The sequence below is a fragment of the Panonychus citri genome, unplaced genomic scaffold (assembly GCF_014898815.1).
Source record: "Panonychus citri isolate SS breed McGregor unplaced genomic scaffold, ASM1489881v1 Contig00023, whole genome shotgun sequence".
In the NCBI taxonomy this organism is placed as follows: Eukaryota; Metazoa; Arthropoda; class Arachnida; order Trombidiformes; family Tetranychidae; genus Panonychus; species Panonychus citri.
This window is the reverse complement of record NW_026515428.1, coordinates 769,916-790,862: the sequence shown is the minus strand read 5'-3', so window position 1 is coordinate 790,862 and position 20,947 is coordinate 769,916. Positions and strand designations below refer to the sequence as shown.

The 20,947-nt window shown below is 29.6% G+C and overlaps 1 protein-coding gene across 1 annotated transcript; it reads right to left on the bottom strand.

Moving 5' to 3' along the window:
* Positions 1–224: 224 nt before the first annotated feature.
* Positions 225–19,149, bottom strand: LOC128396677 (slit homolog 1 protein-like). The gene is made up of 6 exons (XM_053357296.1): positions 18,364–19,149; positions 4,710–4,820; positions 4,289–4,360; positions 4,118–4,189; positions 2,348–2,727; positions 225–1,393 (listed from the first exon to the last, which is right to left on the bottom strand). The coding sequence occupies exons 1-6, from the start codon at positions 18,471–18,473 to the stop codon at positions 786–788; spliced, it is 1,353 nt and encodes a 450-aa protein (XP_053213271.1). The 5' UTR covers positions 18,474–19,149; the 3' UTR covers positions 225–785.
* Between the last annotated feature and the right edge of the window lie 1,798 nt (positions 19,150–20,947).

Genomic DNA, 20,947 nt, shown 5'->3' with positions numbered 1-20,947 from the left:
CAACAATTAACTTTGACAATTTGTCAACTTTAATCAATCAATGTCAACCTTTGAGATGTAATCAAATTTAGTGATGATGAAAGCACTTAAATGATGAGCCTTGATTGTCACTAATTGTTGCTAATCAACTAAATTGTCGATAATTTTGTTTACCGCTAAGAAATCACTTGAAATGGTTCAATCAAATTGTGACAAGAATAATTGAAAATGCGAAACAATTAAAAATATTACAACAATTGGTTAATTTTATTCAGTTTTTTTTATTAATTGTTATTAATTATCATCATTATTACAAGGAAAAATCTAATAATTAAGCAAAATCCAGAGTATTAATCAGGAAGAGGAAAGAAAAGTTTCAAAGTGGATTTGTAAAGTTTGAGGTATATAATAGTTTCCAAAGTAATCAGTTAATTGTTTTGTATCATAATTAATTATTAGCAACTTATGGTATTAGCAGTTAATATTACAAATAACATTTAATTATTTTGCGTTTTTCGTGTCGATTAATTGTAATCAGTGTAAATGATTGGTGACAATTAACCAAATCGCGAAGAAGAAAAAAAAGTTTCGATTAAGATTTGAAGACGAAGAAAATTTCAATATGAAAACGAAGTGATAATTTTTCTGTATTGTCTTTTATCCTCTTAATTGTTATGTGATATTCATATTAATTACTATATTGCAATTGGATTAAATTGTTGTTGTTGGTTTTGTGTGTTGATTGTTTATGTAATCAACTCGTTTTCTTTACCCAATATTATCAAATTATCATCAGCTGATAATTATCATTCTTTATCATCGTAATCATCATACTTGGTTAATGAGCTTTTATCAAACATGCCGGAAGATTGATCTTCATCTTTTCCTGATGAATCAATTGTTTCACTTGGAGATGATGAAGATAAAGATGATAAAGGCGATGATGATGATGATGATGAGGATGAAGATGAAGATGAGATTGATGTTGGTGTCACTGGTCCAGGGAGCAGGAGAGATGATGTTAATGAAGATGATGAAGATGAATCTTTCTTCTTGATTACTGGATAGAGGCAAGGTGATGATGAGGATGATGAAGATGAAGATGATAATTTAACGAGAGCATTTTTTTTACTCATCTCATCCAATTTAGAGTTAATTGTTTCAACATATTTCAACAATTTATCCAATTTATCGGATAAATCAGTTACCTTTCCACCTTGGGATGACAATTCTTTCAAAAATTTCTCAATAATGTCATGACGTTTCTTGGTTTCCGGAACCAGGACATTAGATGATGAAGATGATAAATGATGATCATGATGATTTTCACTTCGTTCAACATTCTGATACTCCATAATTTCAGGTATTCCTTTAGTCTTACCACAGGTATTACGAGTTCTGAAAGCCTCATTACCTGTTGAGGAAAAAAAATTCAAACAAAAAAGTTTATCAAGTATCCATTTCCATTTAGTAATATTGAAATAATCAAACAACCAAACAACAGAAATCAACTAATTGCTACTGTTACCTAATACCTTGTCCATTGATGATGGTGATGTTGATCAGTTGACAATAAACGATTGTTATTAACAACAACAACAAAAAAACTACCTCTTAATTGTTGTTAACACAACAAAAATTGACAAGTTTGGTGTGTCTCAATTGTTCAGATTGAAAGAAAAACTTTTTTACTCAACAATCAAATCAACTAAATTATGTAATGATAATAATAACATAACCATTGGTACGTTAAAACATTTTTCTTGTACCTTCAATATCCTATTGTTATCCAATAAAAATAAACCCTGTGAAAGTCCTAAACCCCAGGCCACTTAGCCGATCCCGTTTCTTTTATTGCCAATAAAAAAAAAGACCAACAAAAAAAAACGACAAAATAAGAGCAACCAGTAAATCATTTGCTATTAAATTTGATTATCACAACCAAACTAATCATCATCGTTATTATTGGATAACTTGACAGTAAGAGTTATCATCATCATCTTCATCATCATCCTAACAATAACAAAGAGAAAAAGTTCTAAGTATAGTCGAAACTGCCTTAGAACTTTTTTTTTCATTCTCTCTCTCTACTCGAAACAAACTATCAAATCGATATGATGATTTCCTGATTGAATATAAAGATGATATCAGATTAACACTTATCATTATCACTCCAAGTATTTAGTCATTATTAATTTTCGTGGGAATTGATTGAGAGAGAGAGAGAGAGAGAGAGAGAGTTGGACAAAAAAAAGAGTTCGAAGCCACTTCGAAAGTACTTATCAACTTAATGATCCTGATGATTATCAAGAATTGCAATTGAATGATATATCTATTGAAATAATTGATTAATTGTGTAAACACTTACCTCGACATTTAAATTTCACCGGATCTAGTGACATGATCCGTTTCCTGGATAACCTTTTGGGCTCAGTGCAACGGGCATCCGAGGTTTCAATCGGATTTTTTTGCAAATAATTGGCTAACCATTTGAGATTACAGTCACAGACAAAAGGATTACCACCCAAATGAAGTGTACCAATGTTTTTAAAATAATCAAATGTACCATTGGCCAGAGATTGAATCTTATTATCATAAAGTGAAAGTAAATTCAAATTCTGAAGGCCGGAAAAAAGGTCCTTCCGGATACAGGAAATGTTGTTAGCATTTAATAGTAATAATTGTAATGATGATAAACCATGGAAAACATTACGAGGTAAATCAGTTAATCGATTACCATATAAAACCCTAAATACAATTAAAGAAACAATTAAGAAAATATTAGGATAAAATTAGAATCCATTAGACAATCAAATTGAAACCAATTAATTACATTTCCAACCAAAGGAATTGATCAAAATTGTGATGATGATTTAATATAATTAATTGTTGATTAACTTGATTCTCAATCAAATACATTCCTTGTCTCTATATTTGTTGATTGTTGACAATTAATCATCAGGTACGTTTAATCAACTAACTTGAGGTTCGAGGGTTAATTTAAATTGTTTGCAATCAACTTTGCACATTCTTATGATTCCAATGTGAGTTAATTTAATTGTAATACCTGAGGAAATGTAAATTTAATCATGATTTATATATTAAATTAATTTCCATACATATTATCATTCATCTAATCCCTTTACTTTGAGTCACAATCTAAACAACAATTAAACAATCAATCAAGTTAATTGTTTCTCACTCTATTAGACTCTAACTCTGATTGTAGTTCTAATTGTTATCATTTCATTTGTGTATTAGGCTTAATTGTATTGATCAATGTTAATTGTCCCCTTGAGATTGAAATTGCATATTGATTGTATTATATTGAATGGATGAAAAAAACACAATTTAAATTTCATCATCTTAATTGTTTAGATTTTGTTTACCTTACCATTAATTTAGTTAATTGTTGGGATTATATGATATTGTATTGGTTGATTTAGTTTCCTTGGTGAACATGATTAGCTTAACAATTAATCACTTTAATTAAAATCTAATCACTTTGATTGACTTAACATTAATCAAAGGTTAGTTTGTTTTCATTTTGGAGTCTTGAACTAAATTAATTTAGTTGATTGTTGATTTTTAACACATTGATTGAAACAATTTATTGATTATAATGACGATGATTAGTTAATGATGAAACCAGTGATGATTTAAGTTTACTAACTTTTTTTTTCACTCAAAAACTAAATCAACAAACAAACAAATATAACCAACAATTAATCATCAATATTGATCGTAATCAAATAGATTACCAGCCAATATAATATATTGTTAACAATCAATTGATGACAAGCCGAAAAAAAAACTCACACAATTTATTAATCCAATAAAATCCAGTAACATTTGATTAATGGTGAACCATTTTGATTGCTAACAGAAATCAAATATATCCAAATAATCAATCAAATCAACAATCAACAATCAACAAAAATCAATATCAATCAACACAAGAGAGAGACAAAGTCAATGTCAATTACAATTAACAAATAGTAAAAAATGAAACAAACTTATCAATGTTAAAGTAGAAATGTAAATGTAATTGATTTTCAAAAGTTAATCACAATTAGATTAAATTATCATCATCAAAAGGTACAGATTTAAACAGAACAATTAAAATTAATTCACTTACAAAGTGGTCAATGATTTGAGTCCATAAAAAGCATCACCAGCAACTTTTGAGATTTGATTGTTACTCAAATCCCTTTGAATAGAGTAACAAGAGAATCCAATTAATTAATTGTTCTAAAATTAGCAATTTAATGTGTAACAATTAACGATAAACATGATTAACTATACTCACAATCTCCTGAGATGTTTAAATGTGGAGAAAACTCGACCAGGTAATTCAGTGATTCGATTTTGTTCTAATCGTCTGAAAAGAAAGAAAAGTTGGAACAAGAAAAAGTTCTAATATATTATAACCGAACTTGAACATTTACGATGATGATTATCATCATCATCATCAAAGGAACTTTGTTATTATTTCTCTTAAAGGTAAATGTTCAGAATTCAAAGCTCGAACTTATATAATGTTGTTTCTCGATGATGAAAAGGTAATAATCGTTTAGAAGAAAAAAAAAGTTCTAATCTCGAAAAAAAAAGTTATATAACCTTCTTAACGGAAGTTAATGAGATGTGTTATTATTATCGAATCTCATTTGGAGTTTGTTTTTATTTTTGTTTTCTTCGAAAAAGATTTAGTCATCTTAATGGACACTTACAATTCTGTAACAGTCTCAGGTATATCTGGAGGTATTTCCGTTAGGCCACGATCACGACAATCGACATCATCGTTTTGACATGAGCATCCATAGGGACATTGAGCTGGAGAGCTGAATAGTAACAAAAATTGAGATCGAAAAAAAGTTTTTTTTTGTTTAGTTGAACGAATCAAATGCAAATATCAAGAGATAAACAATCAAATTAAATGGCAACAATTAAATCACCACACATTAAATACTATTAATACAACTTAATCTAAGTTAAACATCAACACAATCAATTTAATATCTTGATTGGTTTACTAAAATTCAATCAATGTCATTAGATAATTTTTAATTGCTTTGGAAATTAAATATTGAGAAAAAAAAAGTCATTGATTACTTGTTGATTAAGATTTGATTGGTTTTTATATTTTTCTCTCAATACAATTTAAGTTAATTTAGTTGACATCACTTTGATTATTATTGCGATTGGTTAATTATTGATTGCTCTTGAAAATCAGTTGATTGCCAAAGGTAAATCAATTTAGATTGATGCAAATTATTTGTAAATAGGAAACAACTTGTTACTACACTTGTTACCCTCAAGTGTCAATTAAGATCTCATGTAATGATAATTAGTTTTTAAATGATTAAGATGATGATCATGATCATCATCATCATCATCCTCTTTTGATTGATGTCCTTTCAATGGCTTACCTGTGATAACCTTAACCTGTGTCATCAAAATCCTCATCATCATCATCATACTGATTTTATCCTCATCATTTTATGTCATCATAATAATTTTTCATCATAATTTTTTAATTCACTAATTAATTTCATCCTCATTTATGATACTTATCATCATCATCCCCACCCATTGCCCTACAATGATAAACAATCAGTTGATTAACTGACCAGTTAAATTGTAAAATAATAATCATAATATTAACCCAGAAACTGATAATCAAAGTTAATTGTTGATTTTGACTTGTGGTTAATATTTTGGTTTCATCATACTAATCAAATTGTTCACAGTGTCAACAATTAACTTTGATTATTTGATTGAGTTACTTTAGGGGGTTGGATATTTGTTAAAAGGTAATCAGTTTAATTGTCGTTGAAAACTGGAAGCTAATTTAAAACAATTAGTTGCTGAATAGTTGAAAAAAAAGATACAGAGACAAATTGTTTTGTAGCAACATAATAAATTGTGTAGTTAGTGTAGTAGCTAATTAGTTGATTGTGAGTTAATTGTGATTCCCTAATTTGTGCCAACTAGAAAAAAAAAGTCACTGACTTCCTATTTTGAGGCTACACAATTAGAGGTTCACCAATGATTAAGTTAATTGCTCGACAATTGTTGAGTTTTTTTTGTTTCTTTCATATTATTATTATTATATAAACTTTTAGCTTTGTTTTATATCTTTTTGTATATGAATGTATTGATGTGTGTGTGTGTTCAGATATATCGTGATAACTGTTGAACCGGAAATCAACATGACAAGTTCATGATTAGTTTGGATTAGCTGTAATTAGAGGATCTTCCTGTGTTCAACTTTCATACACATCAAGTTTAATCAAAAATAATCAACAAGATGATGATGATAAAGATGAAGATGAAGCTTGTTGATTTCGGGTTTAACTGTATTAATACAAAATGGGAAGCCAAATGTTCATGAAGATGAAGAAAAAGGTTTGACTTGAAATGTTGCAATTGAATTGATGGTGTGCGATGGAAAGGAAACTGATGATGATGAGGATGAAAATGAAGACTAAGCATGAAGATGATGATTGTCATGAAGAGAGAGAGAGAGAGAGAGAGAGAGAGAGAGAGAGAGAGAGAGTTTCAATGGTGATTCTTAAGGGAAAGATATCTTCTCAATAGGAAATTGATCTAAAAAGCTTAATGGATCGGAAGAATCAACCAGCAATAAGAAGATGATAAAGATGGAGATGGAGAGAGAGAGAGAGAGAGAGAGAGAGAGAGAGAGAGAAATATCTTCTTCTCTCTGTTTTTTATCATCATTCTCATTCTTTCAGGGTATAATAATAAAAGGAAGCCAAGGAAAAATTCTGAATTCTGTGTAACTTATCACATGGAGAAAATTGTTTGCAACCTTATGGTAACATCTTCATCCTTTTATCATGGAGCTTTCATTATCTCTCTCTCTCTCTCTCTCTCTCTCTCTCTCTCTCTCTCTCTCTGTATTTCCTAATATTTGAGAAGAGGATGAAGAAAAAAATGATCATCTTTCATCTTCATCTTTCTATGTGAGTTTTCATTGTGACCATTGCAAGAGACACTTTTGTTGTTGTTGTTTATCAACCCAAATAATAACAAAAGCTTTTACCGTTATATCATGTTGGTGTTATTACTGAATAGGGCGTGAAAAAAAAATAACTCAGTATCTTCCTGAACAATAATCTTACATTATTATTTGATAAGGGATGATAAAGATGATAATGGTTCTAACAAAGTTTCAACCTTCAATAGGTTTTATCATGAATTATATCAACACATCAGATTCAGAGTCTCCAGAATTATCATCAATATCACCAACAGATTTCATGTTATTATTGATATAATATCATCATCAGGATATTCAATATAATGATAACAATTAATTTCTTGGTTTAACAGTTTAATCATCATCATCCTGGTAATTGATTATTTTCAATTAGTCACAATCAGATGGGATAATCATAATCAAGAATTAAGAAAGTCTCTCATATATATAAATAAGTATTTAATTGTTACCTTAATCATGATGGATTAAATTTATTGCTAACATTTTCTATTGAATATTGATCATCATGATCAGATTAATGTTCAAATTAATTGATCAATAAAAAATTGACTTTTTATCTTCATCATGATCCTGATGACGATGAAGATGATGATGATTTTTTCTCATCTTCTTCTACTTTTCATCCCTGAAAGTGACCATCATGCTAATCATGAGGAAAAATGAATTTTCTCCTGGAAAATTTAGTTTACTTGAGCTTTTTTGGAATCTTTTTATTTACGATTTAACCTTAAATTGTTCAGTTGATTCTAATTGAATGAGACAATTTTATGTTCTGTTTATTTTCAGGATAAAATGATGACGATGATTTTAAATTCAAGGATAACCTTTAATCACTCACCAAGAAAAAATCACCATCATCATGCAAACTTTTAATTCAAATGATGATTTAGTAAGATAATTAAAAGGTGTGTCCACTTTTCATGTAGTTACCTGTTCATAAGATTGTTGTATGATAATGATGATGATGATGATTATCATTTAACAATCAATTTGTTTCGGTGTGATTACAGTTTAATCAGCTTATTGATTGAATAGTAGATTGTTTCAAATGATTTGACGATTTTCATGTTGATTGTTGATTTAAAAATTCAATTAAAATGAAAAGACACTCATGATTATCATCATGCTGATGGTGATTCATTTGAAATTATCATCGGTTTTTTTTGCTCTCATTCAACTTTCACTTATTTTCAATTACGATTGAAACCTGAGTAAAGTTGATGGTAATTCATGGTGATGAATCTTGAAATTTTCTGAATAAATGTAAATTGTGCCAAATGGTAAATTGTTAGATGATCAACTTTCCAACAATCAAGTGAATTTTTCAGTTATTCAATTTGCTCTTTTCTATTCATCAACATCATTTGCATCATCATTATCATCAGGCTTTTCTTTGTATATAACTTATTATTATTCATCAAATTCAATTCATGGTGATCATTTGAAACATGAGTTCAGTGTTTCTGTCGTTTTCCCCATGTAAATATATATCATATTGATGGTTTATCATCAAACCATTATTATTATATTCACAATCCATTATTCAGAAAATTCAATTCAATTCAATTCAAATTTTCACAATTGATGATAATTTAAATATTTACATTTATTTTGTTTTCCTCCTCAACTATCAACACAATTGATTATCATTATCACTTGATTGTTACCTCAATCCAATGGTTTCATTTGGTTTACCATGATGATGATGATGATAATCAACAATCATCTGTTTCTAATTGTGATCATCTCGTTGATTGTAACAATTTTTCATCACCATGAATCAAATGAACAGATTAATTGTTTTATTAATATTCATCTTGAAAAAGTAACTCAAATGATTAATTGTTGTTGATGGTGTTGGTTAATTACAAAGGTGAGAAATTGATTATCATGAAAACTGAGCAACAATAATGAAAATCAAGAAATGAAAAGTTAACCATAACTTTTGTTTACTTTACCTGTTAATTAATTTGGGAATTGAATTATTGATGAGTTAATAATTGGTTTATTATTGTTGCTGTTTATCATTTGTAATCATCTGGATAAACTCAAGGTACATGATGATGAGGATGAAGATAATGTAATTTATTGGATAATTTGTTTTTCACTTACATATACATTTAATACAATTACAAAACCCAAACTCAGAGGCCTAAAGGCAGATGATGATGATGATGATGAGGGTGAGGGTGAGGGTGAAAGTATGAGTGATGATGAAGGCGGAGGAGGAGGAGATGATGATGAGGATGAGCCTTAAATTTAATTAACAGTCGAGCATCAGTTTCCAAATCACTTCTCATTCTGTTATTATTACTGTTCCAGGTCAAAAGTGATGCAACTTAAAAGGTGAAACTCTCTAACTGAATGGAAAGAGAAGCTGAAAATGTTTCATCTTTTCTGTTTCCGGTTTTTTTTTCATTCTTATTTCTCTCTCTTTCCATTATTAGCTCAAAGGAACCTTAATTGTTTCCATGATTTTGATTATTATGATGCAAATTACATGGATCATCCCTTGAGTTTATCACCACCACCAACACCTTTCTCCCACTCTCTCAATTGAATAACTTTTCATCTAATATTATCATTGGAATATCATTTTTTTTTTCTTAATTTTTCATTTCGAACTTTTTTTTCTACTTTCTCCCTCCACATCCTCCCACTCATACTTCCTCCTTTTCTCCATCCTCCTTCCTTATTCACCTTATGATCTTCCTCTTGATTATCTTCATCTTCTCCTTAGCCAGGTCAATCTCTCTCTCTCTCTCTCTTCCATGTCTTCCTCGATCTTCATCTTCTTCTCTTTTTCCTATCGAATGGTTTCTCTTTATTTTCTTCTCTTTCTTTTCGAGATCGATGTGTCATACCAAATCATTTCTCTCTCTTTCTCACTCATATACTTATCTTCCTCATCATCATCTTAGCACGCCTTGTTGATCCTTTCTCTTCTTCTCTTTCTTCATCATCTTTTTTTTCCTTCGCCTTTAGTGTGAACCTATTTTCGCGTTCAAATCGATTTTAATGGACTTCACTTTTTCCCTTTCTTTCCTCTTTCTTTTCTTTCTTTTTCATCATCATCATCTTCTTCTCATCTTCTTACCTCCATCCCCAAACACCCCCTGCAAATACACACACACACTCTCACAGAATGACTCATTTTTGCAAATACGATTTCCATCTGAAAAATTAATCTCATCTCATAAGAGAAACATCAAACCAAAAAACTTCATAAGATTCACGAATCATGATAAATTCAATTCCATTCACCCTTCACCTCCTCCTCTCTACTCATTTTCAGCATCAACTGAACTGCCTTTGGCAGTATTATCATCCTTTAATCATCATCATCATCATTTAATTGCAATGAAAATGCAAAAAAAAACACAATTAACTTTATCACAGTTAACTCTCAATCTCTCTCTGCTCCTTTTAATCTGAATCCTTAATTTTTCAGGGAATCAACTATAATACATGATACAAATGATAATCCATCATCATCCTCATCATCTACTTCACTTTATCCTCATCCTCATCCTCATCTTCATCTTCATCATTTATGTATCATTATCATCATTGGTGTTGACTCATGATAAACAAACAGATGATTCTGATTTCAATTTGAATTATTTGAAAACTGTAAAACCAAATCTCTTACACCTAATTAATTATTAATCATCTTGAACCATTATAATCAATAAATAAAAGTATATCCATACAATTATGATTAATAAATTATCACCATTTACAATTTACAATCAAATTAACTTGCAAATCTTACAATTTAATTCATTGATTTTACTTACAACACAATTGTCATTAAACATGAGTAACAATTAACGGTTCAAAGCTAATGATTCAAATTACAATCGACAAATGTAATAATCTACTTAATTGTATTATTAATAATATCAAATAACAACAATCAACTGTTGTAATAATCAAAGAAAATCATAATTACGTATCATTAACTTATCACTAATATGATTTTAATCAGTTAAATTACAACAATTTAATCACCTTTACAAACCGTTCAGTTGATTTACCTTTTCATTTAACGATCGGACAATTAAATTAAGTCCAAATTGTTTGGGGTTAAATTATACACAATCAACTGGATTAAGAGTTTTATTATTCAATTCTAATCACAATTGAATAATAATCATCATCATCATGAATTGTACTCTAATCATAATCTAATAATAATGATAATCTAAAAGTAAAAGAACAAAAAAAAACTTTATTTTTTGTATTTTCTTTTCTGTTTAATCTTCATCTTCATCTTCATCTTCATCTTTGAGATTGTTTTCTTGATCATCTTCAGCCTTTATCTTCATCATCTTATATCACATTTCATCTTGATCATCATTTTAAATCCTCTCTCTCATCTTAAAGCCAATGGTTAATCCGATTACCAAGAGAGATACGAAAAAACAACAAAAAAAAACATTAACCTCGGACCAAATGTACTTAAAGCTATGGGAAGATGAGGAAGATAAATGATGATGAAGATGAAGAGGACAGGTAAGATGATGATAATGCTAACATGATAATAATTATCATCGAGACGAGATGAAGATAAGATGAGCAAAACTGATTCGGATTTCGGTTCATTTTGTTTATTTGTTTCTCTTTTTGTTTCTTGTTCGTTAACAATTAAATTTGATTCACTTTCGATCTCATGATTAATGTCTAACAGTCTCATCATGGATGATTAAGATAATAATGATAAATTGTTATTAATTGTTCGATACACTTTTCATGATACATGATTAAAATTGATAACATTCAAAAAGGTGAGAATGTGAGATGAGAGAGAGAGAGAGAGAGAAAAAAAAAAGTTCTGAAACTCAGAATTTATCCCTTCCAACTTAGAGATTGATTTTTTTTTTCGCCACTTTTTCATGATTATTTCTCCATTGGAATGAGAGAGAAAAAAAAATTCTGAGAACATGATTGATGATGATGAAGATGATGAAAGATTATCTTTCTTAGATTACATGTCATAGGTAAGGAGGGGAAGATGATGACGGTGGAATAGAAACTCTCGAATCTCAAGTTCGAAAAAAGTTTTTTTTTCTATTATCATGTTATCCTCATCATCTACTTCCAGGAGTGTCCATGGATTTTTTTCTCCTTCATCTGATTTTTTATTCATTGGAATTCCTGTAAATAACTGTTCTGTGTTCATGTTACCATGATACTAGTTCATGATGATATTTGGGGTCATGAAAATGAATACAATCTCAGTGAATTTGCTTGATTCTTTTGGTATTTCTGGCTGATTGATATTCATAAGGTTTTGTGTTGATTTTGGCAACAATTTGGTTACAAATTGTTATAAGATTGTCATCTAATTGTATTTGATTATATTTTAAGCATAATCAAGTCTGAGTGATTGTGTTCATTTATAATGAATGTTTTCATCATGTTTTACTCATGAAAAGTTCAAGGGAGAGGAAGACTCATCAGATTCATGAGATTCATGATTGTGATGACAGTTGATTGTTGGGTCAGTTGAAAGATGATGATTATTATTTTGATGATAATGCAGATTCACATATACACTTGGATGGATTCCAATCTGAAATATCATGTTCAGGGTGAGAATCATCATCTTGTTCACCTTAAGACTCTTCGAGTTTCTTTAAATTCAACTTTTCTTTTCATCGGGTTTCATTTTCATTGGATTATTTTTGGAAAACTTTTACTTAAGGTTGGATAATATTTTGATAGAACTAAAGATTTAAAGTGAATTGGGTGGTTTATGTGTGTGGATTAAGAGGGAGGAGTAAATCGGTAGAGATGAAGAAAATTCCAACTTGGAATTGGAAAGTTATCTCTTTCTCAATATACCCAAGTGACAATGAATGACAACTGAATGAACATGATGATTGGATGAAGAGAAAATCTCAAGATATTCAGATTATACTCAGAATTCACCGAGGTGACACATTGAGAGAGAGAGAGAAACAATTGACAAACAATCAAGGAGACTTAACTTAAGTGTCATCGTCTAATATGATAAGAAGTTAGAACTTTTTTTTTAGAACTCGAAATCTTTTAATATGTATCATATTCATTGTAATTGTTTCACTATCATCTTAATGATGAAAAGTTGAGTATCATGATGAGCAGATCATTGATTATCATGACAATGTTTCTCATTCCCAATAATATGATGATGATAGTTTTTGATCAACTTGTCAATCAATTGTTGTTATCATTAAGAAAAAGTTATATCAACAACAACAACAAGTAAACACAATGATAATGGTATTGAATTCATCTGAGTTTTATTTTTCATCATGAATGAACATTTTCATGATAAATATTATCATTATCATGATGACAAGATGATGAAAAAAAAACAAAAAAGCTCAAAGATATATATTTATATATATGTCTATGGGAAATTCATGTTAGTAATCATTTGGAAGAGTCCAAAAGCTGAAAATGTAAATGAAATGATAATCAGAATCCAAGAGATAAACATGATACTTTCACTGAATCAATTTCATGATAATGATCATTGTCAGAATTGCAAATTAATGTACATATAAGTTACATAGGAAGAAAAAGTTTCCATTCCCTTAATCATGGCAACTGAATCAGATCAGATTACAAGTTTTTCCTTAAATTTGATGATAAAATTTTCATCCTGATTATCATGGTGATTATCTTGCTGATGATTATGATGATCACCATCATCGTTAATATTAATGAACTTGAAATTAAATCATTAAATTATATTTCTTACTTCATCTCGCTCTGTGGTTTTCTCAGTTACTTTTTTTTTAAATTCACTTGTTATTTATTTTCATTCACTTTTCACCCATGGTAATTGAATTGAGTTTCATATCATGAACATGATATTATTATATATTAATGGTTAATATGTTTGACAGAATTGAAATTTTTTCGTTATCTCAATTGTCTGAGTTAAGTTCATTTCTAACTTTGTTTTCTCATGATGTTATTTCATGAGCGAGTTTATTTTTCATCAGATTCTTACACTTGAACTTCATGAATATAAGGTGATGAGGATGCTGAGAGAGATGATGATGATGATGATGAGAAACTTATTATTATTATTATTAGATTTAAGTTCTTGTCTATTTTTTTTCTTTCAGAAAAAATTTGGAATTTCTTTCAATTTCTTTTTTTCTTTTCGATTCCATTCATTTTCATTTACTATCATGAAACCTGAAAGAAATTCATGAAACGATAATATTGAAGAATAGGAATTGAAATTTAATCGTTATCTTCATCAATTGTTATCTCATAATACAAATAATTGTGATCAGATTATTGAACATGAAAACTAATTGAAAGTTAACAGTTAATTTTAACAATCAAGAAAAAGATTAATCAACAATCAAATTTCCCGAATCTTGATTGATCATTACAATTGATTGTTTCTCATCACATTGGCACTGATATTAAATTGCTCCAGGTAAAAGAAACAACCAGCAACAATTTGATTGTTTACCATTGGGTTGCTTATTAGTGTGATACGTGAATCTGTTTAATTTGATTGTTAATATTACACCTTGATTGTTGACTCATTGATATAAATTGTGATTTTCTGCATTCTCATTGATTGTAAATCTATATAATGCTAATTATCGTATATGTAACTTATGATTATCATCTAATCATATGCATTGTCAGTTGTCGTTCATTTAAAAATAATAATAATAATATAAGGTAAATATCTTGTTTCCCAGGTTTCTCACTCTAGTTAATCACAATCAGAAATAATAATAATGATATTAAATTGTTAATCCAGTTGGATTATCAATCTATTGGCTTTAAATACAGTAACAAGATTGAAAATCCGATTACCAAACGTGACTTGAGTTGGAAACAAAATCTTACCTGGGATACTTAAAGTAATATATGTTAGCTTAAAGTCTTGTCTTTTTTTTCATCCTCATGATGATGATGAAGATGATGATTGTTGCATTATTTGTCTATTGCATGTCACAGGTAAACAAATGGCTAAGGTAAACTGACCTAACCTTGACCTGGCCCCGATTTTATAAATAAAGCAAATTTAGATTGATCATTTTTACCTTAATCTTTTGTAAAGGTAAAAAAGCAAAGTTGAAAAAACAAATTCGTATGATATTAGCTGATTGGAAAATCATTTTATTGTATTGTGTTGATTGTTAATCTTTAATTGTTAGAGAGCAATTAAGTGACAATGTTGATCAATATCATTATTTGTTGTTTGCTTCTGATCATGTTCACAAGATTGTCTATTAGTTAATGATTAAAACTTAACTGATTAAGCTAACAAACTAATTGACAGTTTGTGAGTGAGAGAGAGAGACTGGTCAGTTTAGGTTTGGTCATCAGAGTGAAAAATAAAAGGTAATCAATATGATAAATAGGATGAGCAATCAAGTAGATGATAAAAGTAGTTGATTACCTGTGGAGAGTTAAGATTGTAGTTTATTATGGTCAAGGAGGAGAGAGAGAGAGAGAGATGAACAAAAAATTGACCTCTAAGAGGGATGAGAAACAGGTAAGATGCACAATTGACCAATAGTGAGCTGAGGTCAGTTTTCGGTCTCTTTTTTTAAGATGTAACTTTATTCAGTTGCAAAAACTATCAATCAGATTATAACTCACACACACAAAGATGATTAAGATGATGATGATGTCTCTTTTTCTCATCTTCATCTTTTACCTTTTTCCAAAGATGAAGTCGTTAAGGGTAAATGGCATGGCTCATCTTCCTCCTCTTTCAGGCCACTTTTTTTTGCCTTTTCTTACCTGTACATTCATTTGGTCGGTGACCGTGTAGGATGTGTGTAAGTGCTCATCTTTCAACCAACAGGTAACAGTGAAAATCACTTAAAAAAAGGTTCATTTTTTTTTCTTTTTACTATTCAATAGACACTCACACATAATCATTATCAAGAAGTTCATTCTTAAACAGGTTCTTCCTCTGTAACTATTACAGTTTGTAACGAGCAATGGTCATCATCATCATCATCATTATCATCATAAGATTTTACCTGTAGGAAAATAAAGGAGAAGAGGAAGAAACAGTAAAAAAGAATAACTTTTTTAGAAGAAAAAACAGAATCTTTTTCTTCTCATCTTCCAAATACCTTTTTCCTCTTTTTTGTTTATCATCTTCACTATTTTCCTCTTTTTCTCTGTCATCATCATCATCATCATCATCTCTCTCTCTCTTTTCTATCTTTCTCTCTTTGTAACAAGGTCTATTTTACCCTGAGGGCAAAACGCAAATACCTTTAGGTGTATGAGGAAAGTGTATATTTGGTTTCCAATGTTTTCATTATGATCACAATTATATCATCATAATCATCATAATCATCAAAGGTTAGTGTAAATAAGAGGGTGGATGTGAGGTTGATGATTATGACGATGATAATCATCGAGTTACAATTAAGATGAATCCTAATCTACGAAGACAACAACAAGGTAACATGATAATGAGAATTTGAAGAAATTTTTTTTCTTCTTCTTTCCTTTGGTCATCTAATACTGACCATATGATGATGACATTAGATCTTGTTAAATTACATGGTCATCTCGTAATCATCTTATCATCATCTTAGATCAAATGATAAATCAACTAATTGAATCTATTTTTTTCCGCCTCTTATAATAGTAATACAAGTAATTGTATCACAATTTAACCATTTGATGAGTGTCTTAAATTGTTACAATCAAGGTTCAAGGAATCAATCTCACGCATTGGAATTAAGGAAAATGATGATGAAAATTGTTAGTTAGATGATGATGATGATGATGATGATGATAAGATACATTATCATTATCATCAAATTGTCAGGAATGTTGATCAGAAATGAGTATCTCCTGTTAACAGAATCGTTGGTAACGAGTATGATTTGTAAATTACAATTTAGTAACAATCTAAATGTAATTTAAAAATTGAAAAAAAAATCTCTCATCATGATAATCATTGTCATTATAATGATCATCATGAGCAACAATCAATTTTAAACGTGGGCCATAATCATAATCATAATCATCAGCTAAGGTGTCATCAACAATCAGGTTTACAGCAATCAAATTAAATCACTGGTTAGTTAACAATCAACGGATCAGCAAACAAACAACAAGAAAAAACAAAACTTATAAATAAATTTAAATTGTTAGTTAAGTAAATCAAACAATCAAATCAACACGGTAACAGCAACAATTTGATGATTTACAATTGGAGGAAAACGTTGATTGTTACCTTGAAAATTGATTGACCAAGAGATACACTTTTTTTTTTAATTCAAGTGAATTAAGTTAATTGGATATTGGAAAATTAATTTACCAATCGATTTACCAACAAGTTTCAAATTAACTGCTACAATCTCAGTGGGTGAAGATTAACAAAAAAAATAACATCATGCTGATCATGATGATGATCATATTGAAACAGAATCATAATATTTATCCAATGTAATAATATCATATTGTTGTACTGGTCAATCAATGTTGATTGTTGTGATTAAAAGTTTGTTTCAACATTTTCATCAGTTTAATTGCTTGATAATATTGACTTTTGCCAATGTAAACAGAGTAACAATATATACACCCAACGAAGATATTAGTTTGTATTATATTAGATTGAGAAAAGAAAATTTTTTTTTTCTTGTTTAACTTTCCCTTCATTTCCAATGGATTAACAATTTAAAGATTTAGCTTTTACTACTGATTAATAGTGAACAATTTAGCTAAATTGTTCATCTCACATGCTGAGTCTCAAGGAGATCACAAAAAAAGCAAAAATCATCATGATAAATCAAAGCCTCCACCATAATAATCAACATCATCATCAGCATCATCATCGTAATCATTGATTATTATGATTAACCAAATTAATGAATAGTAATATTTAGCAATGGTAATATAAATTATCTTGTTGATTGACTTACAATTAACTGCTAATGATAATTGGTAAACTTAACATTTTTTCAAAGTAATTAAAGTTTTTCAAAAGTTTTTAAGTTTTGAGTAAAAAAAATAATCAAATCAAATGAAAATTTATCTCGGTCATTGATTAACTTAAAACTTTGGGCTAAATGATTAAGATGATTAAGATTAGTTAATAATTATGGTTTTGTATTTATTTATATAAAGTTAATTAGATTCACTGATTACTGTTAATTGTTGTAGGCTGATTATTAAAGTTTCACACAATCAAGTAGGTTGTAATTAAAGTTTGTCTTGTAGGCGGTTTTAAATTGTCATAGTGTGATGATGATTAGTTTTAATTGTTGCTCTAATACTGGAATAAATATTTAATGGTGGTAATTTGTAGGAGAGTTAATTGTTTACTAATTATATTGATTAAAGATTGTACTTACCTCCATTGATATGAATGCCAATGAGCTGGAAGTAGGACAAAAAGTACCATCAGCTGAAACAAAATGGCGGGCGAGGTGTGAAACTTTTTCCTAAACTCAATGGATAACATAGTTAATAATAATAAGATGATTAAGACAATTAATAGTAATAAAGTTGATGCAGTTAATTGTAAAGTTAATCCGTTAATTGAATAGATTATTGAACGTTTAAGTGATGATGATTGTGATGATGATGATGGTAAAGGCCAGATAAATGATAGATGATGATAAGAATCAGCTGATGATGATAATAGAGATGAAGTTTGTTGTTGTTGGTACGAGTTAATGATTAGACTAATTGTTGATTTAATTTAATTGCAGTTTATTGTAATTATTTAAAAGGTTAGAAAACAAAATATCAACAACGAATGAGAGCAAAAAAGAAAAGTTTGTCCGAAAAAAAGTTTATCAACTAAAACTAATTGTTGGCGATTATGTTGATTGTTATTATGATGATGATTGGTGATTTATGAATATATCAAAATTTGCTTGTATAAAAAAAAACACTGAAAATCAATTAGGTTAATTGTTGAGGTTATCAAAATGATTAGTTTTCTTGGTTGAAGGTAAGTTAACCTCCTTTTCACTGTCAAAGGTAAAAATCATAATCTTGAGACTTCAATGGTACATTAGGTTGAGAACAGTTTTGTATTTGGATTCATCTCTGAAGTGAGTGAACAAGATGAAGATGATGATGATGATGATAAAGTGGGGAGGTTGAAGATGTAAGAGAGGATGAAGATGAAGATGAAGATGAAGATGATGATACTAACTGATGAAAATGTTTACGAAATTAAATTTTGAGTTTCAAGTGACATCTATTATCTCTCGTTGTAACTTAACTTTTTAAGAATAAGTTTAATTATTATTAATTGTAAAGCTAATCAATCTAATTTGGTTCATATAATATATGATATAAGAATTCAATTCTCCAAAGTGATAAAAGGTCTGAAATTTGTCGGGTTCTAACCTCGAATTTGAAAAGGCCGCCCAAGAAAATATTTTCCACCACAGGAAAGTTTGACACCAAAGGTTCATGATTTTCGTTTTGTGGTTGTTATTAACAAGTTGTTATTGGAATAAGTTCTTTCAAATAATACGATAAATCAATTGTTTCTTTACAATGGAAAACACTTTCTCTATTTTCTTTGTGGCTCCTTATATTAACACACCTAATAACGATCACTCCACAAAGAATGACTTAGCCGATGCCAATGGATTGCTTCATTCAAATATTTTGGACTGTGTTGTTGAAGGATGTATGCAAGATGGATATCGCGTCGAACTGGAACTGGATGGTCGTGCTCGCTGGTTATTGGATAAAACTGAGCTGAAGATCGCAAGTGAGGAGCGAGTTTTACCTGCTTTCGATTCGGTAAACATAACTGAGAATATGGATTGGTATAAATATCGATCGGGCGGCATTAAGAAAGTTTATCTCCAATATGAAGACGATCTGATGGCGAAATTCGGTGGCAACCGCGAAGTAGTAAATGGTGTGGAGCGTTTAGTGGTCCATCTCTAAAACACTTCTAAATGTATGAATCGGCTGAGAAAAGTTTTGTATTTCGATTGACCTCTTCAAGTATTGTCGTAACAAGATGGTGATTCTAACCGATGAAAATGATGAAATTGAATTTGGATTTTGAATCGACATCTATTGTCGTTCATTGTAACTTAACATTCTGAAAATAAGTTTAATAATAAACTGATTGGAGAATCAATCAATTGGTTCGATTGATTTAATTGATTTTCTTTCCTACAATTTATAAGAAACAACAAGATGAGATTAAGAAAATTCAACATTGGCATCGGATTCTTGACCTGATTATCTTAATTAGCGCAACAATCGGTTGTATCTATCAGACCATTTTGGTTACCGCCATTTACCTTGAGAAACAAGTGATCACCGATATAAGAATTCAATTCTCGAAAGTGGTCAAAGGTCTGACATTTGTCGGGGTTGAATTTGAAAAGGCCGCCCAAGAAAATATTTTCCACCAAAGAAAAGTTTGAAATTTACACCAGTGTTGTGTGATACCGATAGAAAGTATTGATTGAACGTATCGGTTTGATTGTCTCAGGCCCCCCGGGCCTTTTTTTGGTCATGGTGACCCTTATTAGCGAAGACCTAACCTAACCTAATTTAAACAAACACAATTAACTGAATAATTAAGTCCATTTTCATATGTAGCTTGAACTTTAAGCCGAAAAAAACAGCTCAAAGTGAAGATATCGAGCTGACGGACATATCTTATGCCTTACCCGGTATTGTCAAGCGAAAGTATCGATAATATTACTCGTGAAAAAATTATCAGCTCAACACTAATTGACACACGTTTTGCGGTTGTTATTGAAATAAGCTATTTCAAATATCACAATAAATCAATTGTTTCTCTACAATGGCAAATACTTTTTCTATTTTCTTTTTTCCCAATGACATACCGGATGACGAACACTCCACAAAGAATCATTTAGCCGGTGCCAATGGCTTGAATGAACGCCATATTTTGAACTGTGTTGTTGAACTCTATAGATTTGGATA